Source organism: Oculina patagonica, chromosome 2, assembly GCF_052425735.1.
Source record: "Oculina patagonica isolate OP01 chromosome 2, crgOcupat, whole genome shotgun sequence".
NCBI lineage: Eukaryota > Metazoa > Cnidaria > Anthozoa > Scleractinia > Oculinidae > Oculina > Oculina patagonica.
In genome coordinates this window covers 30,410,069-30,422,682 of record NC_135759.1, presented here as the reverse complement: position 1 = coordinate 30,422,682, position 12,614 = coordinate 30,410,069, and the positions used below count along the sequence as shown (strand labels likewise).

Below are 12,614 nucleotides of genomic sequence, written 5' to 3'. Positions count from 1 at the left end.
ATGGATGCCTCATGGTTTCGTCTGACGAAGATTAAGACGGATTACGACTGACAAACTTTAAAAAACTTGCCAGTTTTTTTCAAAATGAGTTGTCCGTGACTGAGTCCCTTTAACCACAGGAACTCGAAATTCAAATATTGCGAACGTCACGCGATTGGTTCCTAAACAACAAAAGCTTTGATGAGAAAACCAACGATATATTACACTGAACTAAAAATACTTGGGGCCCGTTGCTTAGCTGGAACGATTAATCACTGTTTCATATGTCACGCAGCCCTATTACATAAACAACGTTTGTTTATCAGTCTAAAAATGCCTTGTATTTCAACATGGCGACGTGCGTGTTATATTGATATTGTGAACCCATTACCGTTCGGGAGATAACTTTTTCCTTTACACATTTTCAAGGTTGAATTTATGACTTCCTTTTAAATTATACATCTTATATTATTTAACTGCACTTAAAAGTCTTTCAACCGCACCGATGCGTGAATGGTCAAGTGAACAATTAGAACTTACAACAAGGAACACGTGACATTAGTAAGCAATATCACTTGATTAAACCTTTGTTACGCATGCGTCGGCGCCGTGACTCAGCAGTCTGCGTGCACCAGTGTCGGTACATTTCGCTTTCGTCCCCAGAGAGTTCAAAGCACTGTTGTCCGTTCTACCTTCGACAAAATGGCAAATCGCACCAAAGCGTCCGAGCAACTTGACGAATTTTCAAAGAGCCAGAAGGTATGCAAGTTTTATTCTGCACAAAGTAAAGTTTCAAATCAGGGATTTTTTTTCTAGACACTAACAATTCTTTCGTGTCGTTCCTTTGTCGACCACCGTTTCTTCTCTGTGTGAGGCTACGGTCACTTTCTCGCACGAATTTTACAGAGCCACAATTTGCGTTAAGCACTTCAACTTTTCTCCAAGCGTATATTTCTAGCTAAGGTCACGGAAAAGAACTTTCCTTGTTCACAACACAAAACTACTTTCAGTGTGAAGTCGCATGTAAATACTCGTCACATAGAACTAATTATGTAATGGTTAAACATGTTTCGTAAAAAAATATGTTTGGGTACTAAATTTTCCACTATCTAACAAGGAATGAAAGTAAATGTAATGAACAAAAAATTTCCTTCAACGGAAAGGTGAAATTTTAACAAAATGTCGCTCTTTATATAAAATAGAATAACAATTTGTCGTATTCATGCAAATGTTTTTCAGTGAAATCCTTGATGAATGCGCATAAAACCACATAACATCGGAAGCACGTGTTGAATATCTCTTAATCGTTGTCAAGTTTTTATTATTTACTTCGGCTATGTAAGGTTTCAAGTGCTTAATTATAAACATTTTCTTACAGTTTTGATATAAATCTGTAATTAATGTGTTTCGTGCAAGAAACACTGCGTTATGAAACCCTTCCCACGCAGTTGCATAACACAAGCGCTTGAGATGTGCCTGGTACGTCACGCGATCGATACAAATCAACTTTTATTAGTTAGCAAAATACAGAAATGCTTATTTTACGACTCTAGCGTGTTTCATTTATTTTACAAATGGCAAAATTCACAAACACGAAAGTTTGAAACTTTAAAATTGCGCAACTTAAAATACCATGAAATATATTGGATATTGTTGCGTAACATTCGACTAAGACGGCGCGGTGCACTGTACTTATACATGATATTGACCTGCCTTCTAGACCAACAGGGTTATTAAATGTGACTTCATCAGATTTCAAGGCTGTTCTTAACTAAGTTTGAGACTGTGGTGGTCTTAGAACGACTACAGACCTTATTGCAACTTTCACGAAGGCCCACGAAGGCCAAAAGGCTTAATTATTTTGCAGTGTCATGTAAGCCTTCGAAGCAAGCGGAAAATACTACAGTAACAGTGGAATTTGCACTTCAAAATTCCACATTTCCGTTGGTAAATTCAACTTCTGGTGTGTGTGAATAGGTTTGATAAATTGTCACGAACATCCGAGAACATAAATGAGTTGTTTTGTGACGTCACAAGGGTATACTGTAATCAATATCAAGTTGATTGTTCAAGAGACTAAAGATGACTTTGAGGTGGTTTAACCGAAATCCCAAGAGTTATCAACAAAGTATTTATCCTTGATCTATTATTACCCTGTCATGCAGGCAAGGGGTAGCAATGAAGAAAATAACTGGTCCAATAACATTTTCACTAAGGGACAGCTTGTGATTGAAAGAGTGGGCATTTAACACAAATTGATGTAAATTTTTCATGAAATTATACGGTGCTACATTTCTTTTATTTTCTTGATGACGCATATCCTTTACGTCTGTGAAATCCCTGTGCAATATCGCCTATGCGTTGTTTTACAATAATGATATCCAAGTCTGAAATTTGTGTATTGAAAAGTTAAAAACCTTTTATCCTGGAAGCTCCTGGAGATAAAGTTGATAATACACCCTTTTGGCATTATGTCTGCCTATTCTGTAAGAAATTTTGAAAACTATCTACCACAAAAGGAAGACGAGTTTGTTTAAATCGATTATTAGTAGTATAAACAACGAGTCCTTCCCTTTGTCTCTTCTTTGTGGTACCTGAAACAATGCAAGAAGGTAGCGTTCAAAAACCACAGGAACACGGCAATGATAATCATGTAATATGTTTGTCTTAAATTTTCTAACAAACCTTTTTCCCACGTTTGGGACATTTAAGGAAAATAAGCATTCTTTTTAATAACTCGGTCGACTGAGTACAACGTAGCGTGAAATCAAAGGAGCGTGACTGCTAAGATGTGTGACTGACATGAGATACAATTCCGATTTTTGCAGCTCTGACACTCGTGATGGACACCGGAAAAATTAAGTTGTCCCGAATTTTCTTATGATTATACGTTGTCAGAATCTGACAATAATTGCGAAACTTGTCGCTTCAGATATGAGATCAGTTACACCTTTTAAAGAGGGTTTAAAGTGGTAGCCTGGGTGTCAGCAGCGACAAGGAAAGGCGTACGACTGACATTCAGGTGCCAAAGTAAAATAATACAGGAAACATTTGAAGGAAAATAATGTGTCAAAACTGATCGAATAAACCGTTTTCTGTGAGTCGAAAAACTGCCAAGAGACTGTCAAAAACAGGTGGCACTGGTTTTCATATTGTCTCAGCTCAGATTTAACACCTTTCAGCCTCATTCAGGGTCACACCTCAGTCGCATTTGTTATGCAAACAGTGTTTGCAAAACTCGTGTAAAGAGAAGTGAGTTTATTTGTTGAAATAATAAAGATCTACCTGTAACTTGATGTCAATATTGTTACCCCGCTCTTACACTAACTGAACTCGCAGCAGAGGCAAAGAAAGTCTTCTTTCATCCGTGACAACACAAATATCGCCCAGGCTAAACGAAGTGACGTGTCTGGTATTGTTAGCCAATCACCTGACTTTAAGTAAATATCCGAAGCTGTTTGTCGTCTTACGAATTCCACGGAGTGTGAAGTTGGAGTGTAAAGAGCTTTGGGCAGTTGTCTCCTTTTAAGACGCAAAATGGCTAACAGAACGAAAGCATCAGAACAGCTTGGCGAGTTTTCTGACGCACAGAAGGTTTGTAGAAAGCATCACAAATGAAATTATTTGCTAATCTGTTGGATGCTGCCAGCAATTCGTTCGCTCAGTGTGCGTGGACCGTACATGCTTAGCGCTAACTTTCGTTCAGTTCGGATTCGACGCAAACAAGCAAATCGGGTGCATTGTTTAAAATCGTGGAAGTTTCAAAACTTTTCTCCAAGCGGTAGAACACTCTTTTTTTCATCGACATGCGAATAATCATCATGTGGCCCTCATGTGCTGATGCGAATTAAATGAATTTTCTCGATGAGGGAACATTTGGACGATTATGCACATAAGAACAGTTGCACGGAATTGCTGCTCATGTTGATTTCGGGTACGGAAAAACTGCAACGATTCAATTTTTCTCTGGGTAAGGCGAGGGAATCGGAGTTTTGGCGAGGCCAAGCGTGTTTCGGAAAGTATAAATCAACCAGCGATAAAATTGTTCAACTGAAACACATATAGCCCGCCTGCGGGCGTTTTCGTGGCAAGCGATCTCGCTCAATTCGCAGTGCGTTTGGACCTGTTGCAATGGAAGGAGGGTAAATGGGTCTTCTTCGTTCCCTGCAACTGATTTAAACACGGAAACGTTTTTAGTGCCGGATTGCTTGTTACATAAATGCATGCACTACAGCATGCATGCATTATATTTATGGGTTAGAGACTGTTGTAAGTGTTTTGTTGACAAATACAAGGGGTGTCGAATGGTAAATGCGAGACTTTGCGAGACGGCGAGACTGATATCTTTTCTGCGAGCCCGAGACCTTTTTAGCCTTGCAAAAGAAATCGAGACTGCGAGAAGGCGTCAAAGAAAAATTCGAGACGACGAGACCCCTGAAATGTGGCTAAAATTTTGCGAGACACGCAGTTTTTAAAGGACCATTCACCACCCCTAATACACGCACGCGCTGGCCGCACAATGAACGAGAAATTTTCAATACTGCACGAGGCGTAGCCGAGTGCAGTATTGAAAATTTCGAGTTCATTGTGAGGCCAGCAAGTGCGTGTATTTGTCAACAAAACACGAACGGACAGACTCTAACCCTTTTAATATACAATCTGAGTACACTGCAAGCGATCATCGACTTAACGAACTTCAAACAATAAGCTTAATGTTTAAAAATAAGAAGTGTAGTAGTACAGAAGTTTAATTACACGGGATTACATCAATAATATAAAAATCACAAATAAGCCGTACAGAAATAAAGCTTAAAATGGTTCATAAAATCGTTCATCAGTTGTTGTGGTCGTTCAAAAATACAGTCAGCGAGAAGCTTGTTCAAAGCGAGTCGATGGCTTTCACAATCAAGAAACTAAAAGCAAGTCAATGGCACACAAAAATGTATTTATTGAGCTGCAGTTTACCTTTGAACATAAAAGAGCTTCAAATTGTTATCCTCTTCGATTTTGTTTGGTATTGGATCGTTGGTAATTTGAAGAATACATTTTTCTTCCACTTCTACAAGCCTTGAAGCTGAAGACATTTTCAATAATGCACGATTTTTGTGCATTATTGTTAATACTGCACTGTCGGAGTTTGCTGACGACAGGTAAAGCAAAATCACGTGATCTATTTTAACCAATTGCGCGCGTGGAGTTTGGACAGTGAACGAAGATTGTATATTAAATCTTGTTTTTGATCGGACAAAGTCATCATCGTGTGACAGTTAGGAGACCTCGTGATCACGTGAAACGAATCTGCACGAAATTAGGTACATATACTTATTTCAGTTTCTGTCGACAAGGTTAGATGTTTGCCATCGTTAGAAGAATGTCTTGCAAAAGTGGCTCTTCATAAAAGTGTTTTTGGCTCAAGTCTGCTGAATATTCGATCACCGAGTTTTTCGTGACTAACAGTATCTGTTTAACATGCGTGGCACGGCCCAATCAATTAAATACAAACAAGAAGCGATTAGCATTGTCTAAGTACATGGCAATCAGTACATAAAGCTCGTGCAAAATCACTTAATTATTTTGATGTATTTTAACCAACATATAAACACTTCGCACTTTATCAGCGGTTATTAGCTGGTGATCAGACTAGGATACTGTGACTGTGGAGCGCGTTATTTAATATGCAAAACGCAAGCTGGAATATATTGAAACCGAAGAAGAATCAGTTATCCAAAACATTTGACAACTAACTCGTAAAAAACGTTTCAAGAACCCGTCGAAAACCTTGCTTAAGAAGCGTGCTATAAATTAAACTGAACGTTTTGGTTGAAGGGATACACCTGATACATTAAACTGTATTGTGTTGTAACGTACTAAAGTTTAGGCAAAGTGGCTAAACCACATCAGGCAATGATATTTTACTTATTTAAAGCTTAACTGACTCGTGCCAATTATTTTCAGTTTGGAGATTAAAGAAACGGGAACGACTTTTGAGAAGTATATAGTTGCGAAACGCTGCCTAAAAAGATCGTTCATGAACTGTAATGTGAGCTAACAAGGGTTTAGTTACGCCCTTGTGACACGATTATTTCCGGTGTAACAATAACATTGCGGTTTATATACCAAGGGTTACACGGAGGTCAGAAAATCCCTGAAAAAATGCTCAGCAGGCAAAATCAGTGTAAGTATGGGAAAGACGGTTCAACTGAGGCAGTCAGCAAAAAAACTGTAACGTCATCCCATCGTGGATGCTCTGTATTTGTGTCACGGGGTTAATTTTAGTTATATTCACTGGTATAACTATTACAAATAAAAACACATATTTACTCGTTGTTATTGTTTATCAGTTTCATTATTATTTGATTTTTTTTTTTTTTTTTTTTTTTGGGGGGGGGGGGGTAAAACTATCTACTTATGGGAATGCCAATAAACTTGTTGTTGTCGCTTCTTTAATTTTAGCTCAGACAAAACCAATAAGAGACATAATGAATTTGTTTTTATATCCCATCAGCGTTTTTCCACTTTCAGTGTAAACTCTCAACTAACAACGTTATAAGATCAGCGCTAGTCTATGCCAACCTTTTACCCTTCACTGAGTTTTTCTCAGTCCGAATCGCTCCTTCGCTATTCTGGTAAATCTAATTTCCTTCGTTACCAATAAAACCTTCCAATTGCATTGAAGATGTTATACAATGTGTTTTGTTTGGAGAGAAACATAAACAAAAAACCCACAATTATTTCTTTACCAAAAGGATTTTTCGCCTAATCGTCCACCAAACGAAAGCACAGTCTTGAGGCAAGGTCGTCGTTTGTACTGATCTGACACAAGTCCAAAAAGTGGCTGTTGACAGCGGTAGATCCAGTTTTCTGACGTTTAGATCAGTTATCAGCTTTAACTGATAAGCGATTACTGACGTCTATGTATGTCAAAGAACGAATTTTTCTGAAAATATGTGTTTATTGGAAATGGGCGTGTTTTGTAAAAATTGGATTTTAGATAAGCCATTTGGGGGAAATGAAGTTAAAGTTTCGTTTTTCGTCTTTCTTGCTATATCAAGGCATCTGATGTCCTGACCACTGGGAATGGCTGTCCTATTGACACAAAGACATCCACCATGACAGTTGGGCCCAGAGGACCTGTCCTGCTACAGGACGTCCAGTTTCTGGATGAGATGAGCCACTTTGACAGAGAAAGGATCCCGGAGAGAGTGGTGCACGCCAAGGGAGGTGGAGCATTTGGATACTTTGAGGTCACACATGACATCAGCAAGTACTGCAAGGCTTCAATCTTCGACACTATTGGAAAGAAGACTCCATGCGTGGTTCGCTTCTCTACTGTTGGTGAGTGTGTTTGAGAGTTTCATTAAAAGCTACAGTATATAAGAGATGTCATCGAATGGCAGGATATGGTTTCTGTCACTAATGACTTTACGCCCACAAACTACAAAGCAGTCCAACAGTAGAACTAACTGTGTCCCTCTGATTTTGGTGTGTTTGGATTGTATGTGAGATAGTATTAATTACATGTTAACATATTAATTCTTGAGCCTCGAACTCAAACACGTGCCTGTTCAATTTTAAGGTGGCGAGTCTGGTAGTGCAGACACGGCCCGTGATCCTCGTGGCTTTGCCATGAAGTTCTACACTGAAGATGGGAACTGGGATCTTGTTGGAAACAACACTCCAATCTTCTTCATCAGGGACCCAATCTTTGTAAGTTCATATATTTTTTGTCGTGAATGTAACAGCATTTGATTATACTCTTTATAAATGTTTGGTTCTATAATAACCTGTCTGTTTTTCCTTTTTTTCTGATGCTCAGTTTCCCAGCTTTATTCACACTCAGAAGAGGAATCCTGTCACTCATTTGAAAGTAAGTTGACACCGTCGTAACAGTCCATAATAGTATTAAGAATTTCAATATACCTTACTAATCAAGATCATAAAAAAGAACATTAGGACAGAAAATACCTTGTCGGATGAAAGGACTCAATGCTAGAGCGGTAAGGAGTGGAAATCATTCTAATTAAAGCCTTTCTTTGTATAGGATCCTGACATGTTCTGGGATTTCATCACACTGCGTCCTGAGACCACCCATCAAGTGTGCTTCTTGTTCAGTGATCGTGGCATTCCTGATGGCTATCAGCACATGAATGGGTATGGAAGCCACACCTTTAAAATGGTGAATGACAAGGGGGAGGCTGTCTACTGCAAGTTCCATTGCAAGGTATGAGGCACAATTTGTTTTACTCTTTGAACATTAAATAGAGTATAATCGGCGGGGTTGCAATCCTTGTACAAAAACTGAGGGCCAGCAACTTAACTACTTAACGTTCTGTATACTGTGTAGTCTTCTACTGAGTTAAACGGTCTGTTTAATATACCGGAAGTATAAAATACCTTATTCTAAGTCTATTCTGAATACATTCACAGACCGATCAAGGAATCAAAAACGTGCCTGTAGACAAAGCAGAGCAGCTGGCGGGTTCTGATCCTGACCATAACAACAGGCAGCTCTACAACGCCATTGCTAATGGAAACCCAGTAAGTTGACCAGTGTTAACACTACTAAATGTCCAGCTTCTCGTCATTTTTTTTTATTTGCAAAATGGATTGCATGATATTTCAAAGCATTAAAACTGATTTGCATTATTTCTTTTTCAGCCATCTTGGTCAATGTTCATCCAAGTTATGACGTTTGAACAGGCTGAAAAGTTCCAATGGAATCCATTTGATCTTACCAAGGTAAATTAACACATCTCTCTTTCTGACTCTCTCTTTTAGTGGTTTAGTTTTTGGCACATTTTAAAGTTGTTAAAGGAGCGAAGTTGTAAATCGAAATCTCAAGCATTTTTTGTTTATTTGGTAAAGTACACCGTCTTTAGAATATTTAAAGTATCTGCATTTTGTAGAAATTTTCAACTTTTAAAGTTCAAGGCATGAACTACATCTTGCAGTTGAAATACATAGACAACACTTTGTTTAATCTTTTCGGCCACTGACATTTGCACTGATAAAGCGATAAGTCGAGCGTGTTGAATTTATGTTCTGTTTGGTTTAATTCGTTGCAGATCTGGCCACATTCTGAGTACCCTCTGATACCAGTTGGAAAGATGGTGCTTGACCGCAACCCGACCAACTACTTTGCACAGATTGAGCAGAGTGCTTTTAACCCTGCCAGCATGGTTCCTGGAATCGAGCCTTCTCCAGATAAGATGCTTCAGGTATAGTATAGACGGTCTTGTCTCTTCCCTTTTCTCGCCATCATTCATCGCCGGATTCTGCATGAGCTTAACGTCAATCCATTTGACATCTTTAATTTCAGGGTCGCCTGTTCTCATATCATGACACTCATCTTCACCGATTGGGAACCAACTACCTGCAGCTGCCTGTGAACTGTCCTTACAAGACAAGAGGAGGTGTCAAAAACTACCAGAGGGACGGACCGCAGTGCTTTGAAAACCAAGGTAAGATACATTCTTATCACTTTTATTTGCAGAAAAAGGTTAGTCAGAGAGCGACCATAGAGTCTGTTACCTTACATACTTTCTGTTAGAAATGATGGTTGTCCACTTGAAATTCACTAAGAATGGTTAGAGAAGTTGCTACTTCATGCATGGTCATTTCTACGACTACCGTTTTCACACAAAGGGTATGACTGAATTCAAAATTGTGCTACTGTAGATCTGATATTTGTTAACTTTTGTTTTAATTTTTTTTTTCTATTTTTTTAGATGGTTGCCCTAACTACTACCCTAACAGCTTCAATGGCCCCAAGGACGACATGAAGTATGCACCGCACAAAGTCGCGGTAAAAGAAATAGTCGCTAATTATTGCTATTTAGTACCTTGATTGATGCATCTTTAACTTAGCTCTAGAGTTCGACCACTGTCCGAGTGTTTCATGAATAATACATTTAGGACTGGAGGATGTACACTGACAGTGTTTCATTGTTATTTATAGGTAACTGGCGACTGCAAGCGCTTTGAGTCTGGAGATGATGACAACTTCTCTCAGGTGGGATAAGCCTTGTAGTTACTTCATTCTTTTCTTCTGACAGTAGAGTACAATAAAAATTTGCCTTTTATGTTTGCAATGTAAAATAAGAGCAAACATTCTGTAAGAGGCAAAGAAGCTGACAGTGGTCACTTGGAGACAGCGTTTTAGGTGATAACCCGTTCGTCGTACAGTGCTGCGCGCCGTACCGTTGCTACTTAACAAAGTTTCTTCCAAAAAGAGAAATTACAACTGTTTGACAACTTTCTAATAACTTCTCTTTTACCGAATTGGCCGAACAGGCAAGAAATAAGGGAGACGGAGTTTACAGTTGTCGGAAAAAGAATGTAGAACTTGACAGCCATCAGAAAGTTGTCAAAAAGATATCAAAAATTGATCAAAAACTTGTCATGTGATGGCAGCGGTACGGCGCGTAGCACTGTAACAAGCAACATAGGTCTTGCCCTATCCTCTCCCAGCCAATAAGTAAAACCGTAGCCACTGATCTACAAGAATTGCTTGTCAAGACAAAGCATCTTAAGTTGTTCATGATCTGAAAAGTGAGATAAGCTAATAAAAACGTGTCTTTGTATTAAAAGGATTATGGCATTTCTTATGTCGATGGTTGAGAGAACTTCAGTGTTTTCTCAAAAACGAAGTCTTCTCGAATATGGCGTCCTTGCTAATCTGAACAATTTCATTCTGCAGTTCACAATCATTCTCATTGTTTTTTATTGAATCCCTTAAACCTTGAATGGTTAGGTTACCAACTTCTGGGAGAAAGTGCTGGATAAAGATGCCAAAGAGCGCCTGGTGAGCAACATTGCAGGTCATCTGAAGGACGCCAAGAATTTCATTCAGAAACGAGCTGTAAGTGTTGTACTACTTACGTAAAGTAAGAGAAGAATTTACTGGCCTTAAGTCTATTCCTCGGCTAATAAACAACTCCTCGTAAACCGCCGCTGTCGCGCAAGCGCTGCTGTGATGAATTTCACTGTAGAATTGAAAGACATGTGAAAGTTTAAAAGGGCGGCAACGAAAAACAGAACAATTACTAGTAACTCGGAATCTTGCAATACTGTGGGCCAAGTTTGTTTCAAGAGATTTATTTAGCAAACGAAAAACACAACATAGAATTTACTGGTTTCATTTGGTGCTCTTAGATGCTGTCCAGTGCGCAAGAAAATTTTCATCAGTTTTGCTAGTAGAAACCTACGATAATCTTTATGTTGATTTGCGTCTTCAGTAATTGCATCAACAATTGTGGGGTAAACGAATAGTAAATATATTATATCTTTCCCTTTCAGGTGGACAACTTCACTAAAGTGCATAAGGATTTTGGTGCCCGCTTGACCGAGAAATTGAACGAGTACAAAAACGTAAGTTTTACCAAACAAAAACAAACAAGCAAACAACACTTCGCTTGCTGTGGATAGTTAGCGTTGGTCTACACGGTATATACAAAACTGATATTTTTTAACCGTGTTTATAAATAAAATTTTCATTCAATTCATTCATTCATTCATTCATTTATTCATTCATCTATCTAATCTTGAATTTTTTAATTCGATTAAACATCTAAAGCATCGTCTAACCTTTTGTTGTTTTTATTTCTTCCACAGTAAATCACCATGGGCATGCTCCATGACCGTTGAAAGTATTTCAACTACTGCTGCCGTTTCGATCAATTCTATTTAGTCCTCAAATGATATGACAAGGTTTAATTGCGGAGTGATTAGTTTTTAATGCCTTGATCAAGCAACAATTATAGTATAAGACTACTAAACTGACGTATAGTCTACTGTAAGAGAAGCGCGAGTGATTAATTTTTTAATGCGTTAATCAAGTAACAATGATAGCATAAGTAACGTTTAAAAATACGTTTAACACTACTTACCTGACGTATAGTCTACTGTAAGAGGAGCACGAGTTAGATAATCGGGACTTCAAATAGGTTTTTGGCTTTGGTAACTTGTCCAATTTCAGGCATGTTAACGATAGGTGAGCTGAAGTTATCCAATAAAGGTGCAGTTTGATTGAGTTAATTTGTTGTTTATTTTTAAACAGTTAAATATAAACTCATCCTTACAAAGACGTATTGACAATGATCACGCCGTTGACTGAGCAAAATTTTAACAAGTTGTTTGATAAATTAAAGTGAAAACAAGTTCAAAAGACAATTGTAAACTGCGTTTACAAAATTGAAGATTTTATTTACATGTCAAGACGAATGCTCGACACCCGACTCCCGACTCAACACCTGTTTAGAATTAAAAGTATGTTTTAACTGGTGTTTAGCAACATACTGACCATGGTCTGCACTATATAATACCTGAGTAATGACGCCATACAGCAATACATAAAATGCACAAAGCGACCAAGAAAGGTTGTGGCCACTGGAAAAAATGCCGTTCGCCTCGGGAAGCACCAGCAACCCCTGCAAATAGTTTTCACGCCCTCCTAGCAATGAGGCTGGATGCCGTTTTAAGGCATGCAACTTTCCATTGTGGACTTTGCTAGCCACTTTTGGACTTTTACAGTTTTACCACATTACATCCAATGTACATCTGGGTTACGTAACCAGTTCGTCAAATAAGACGGTAATTATAATGTGCACGTCCACATCCAAAATTCTATTAATTTT

At 38.4% G+C, this 12,614-nt stretch overlaps 1 protein-coding gene across 2 annotated transcripts; it reads left to right on the top strand.

The window, feature by feature from the left end:
* Nucleotides 1-582: 582 nt before the first annotated feature.
* LOC144644068 (catalase-like) lies at nt 583-12,010 on the top strand. Of its 2 annotated transcripts, none has more exons than XM_078503477.1 (14): nt 583-738; nt 7,032-7,314; nt 7,556-7,686; nt 7,796-7,846; nt 8,021-8,200; nt 8,407-8,517; nt 8,638-8,718; nt 9,045-9,197; nt 9,299-9,440; nt 9,708-9,784; nt 9,938-9,991; nt 10,733-10,840; nt 11,278-11,349; nt 11,593-12,010. In XM_078503477.1, exons 1-14 carry the CDS (start codon nt 682-684, stop codon nt 11,593-11,595), a joined length of 1,503 nt encoding a protein of 500 aa, XP_078359603.1. In that variant the 5' UTR covers nt 583-681; the 3' UTR covers nt 11,596-12,010. The 2 variants fall into 2 exon arrangements, with proteins under 2 accessions (XP_078359603.1, XP_078359604.1); XM_078503478.1 differs by lacking the exon at nt 583-738 and adding an exon at nt 3,425-3,573.
* The last annotated feature ends 604 nt before the right edge of the window (nt 12,011-12,614 follow it).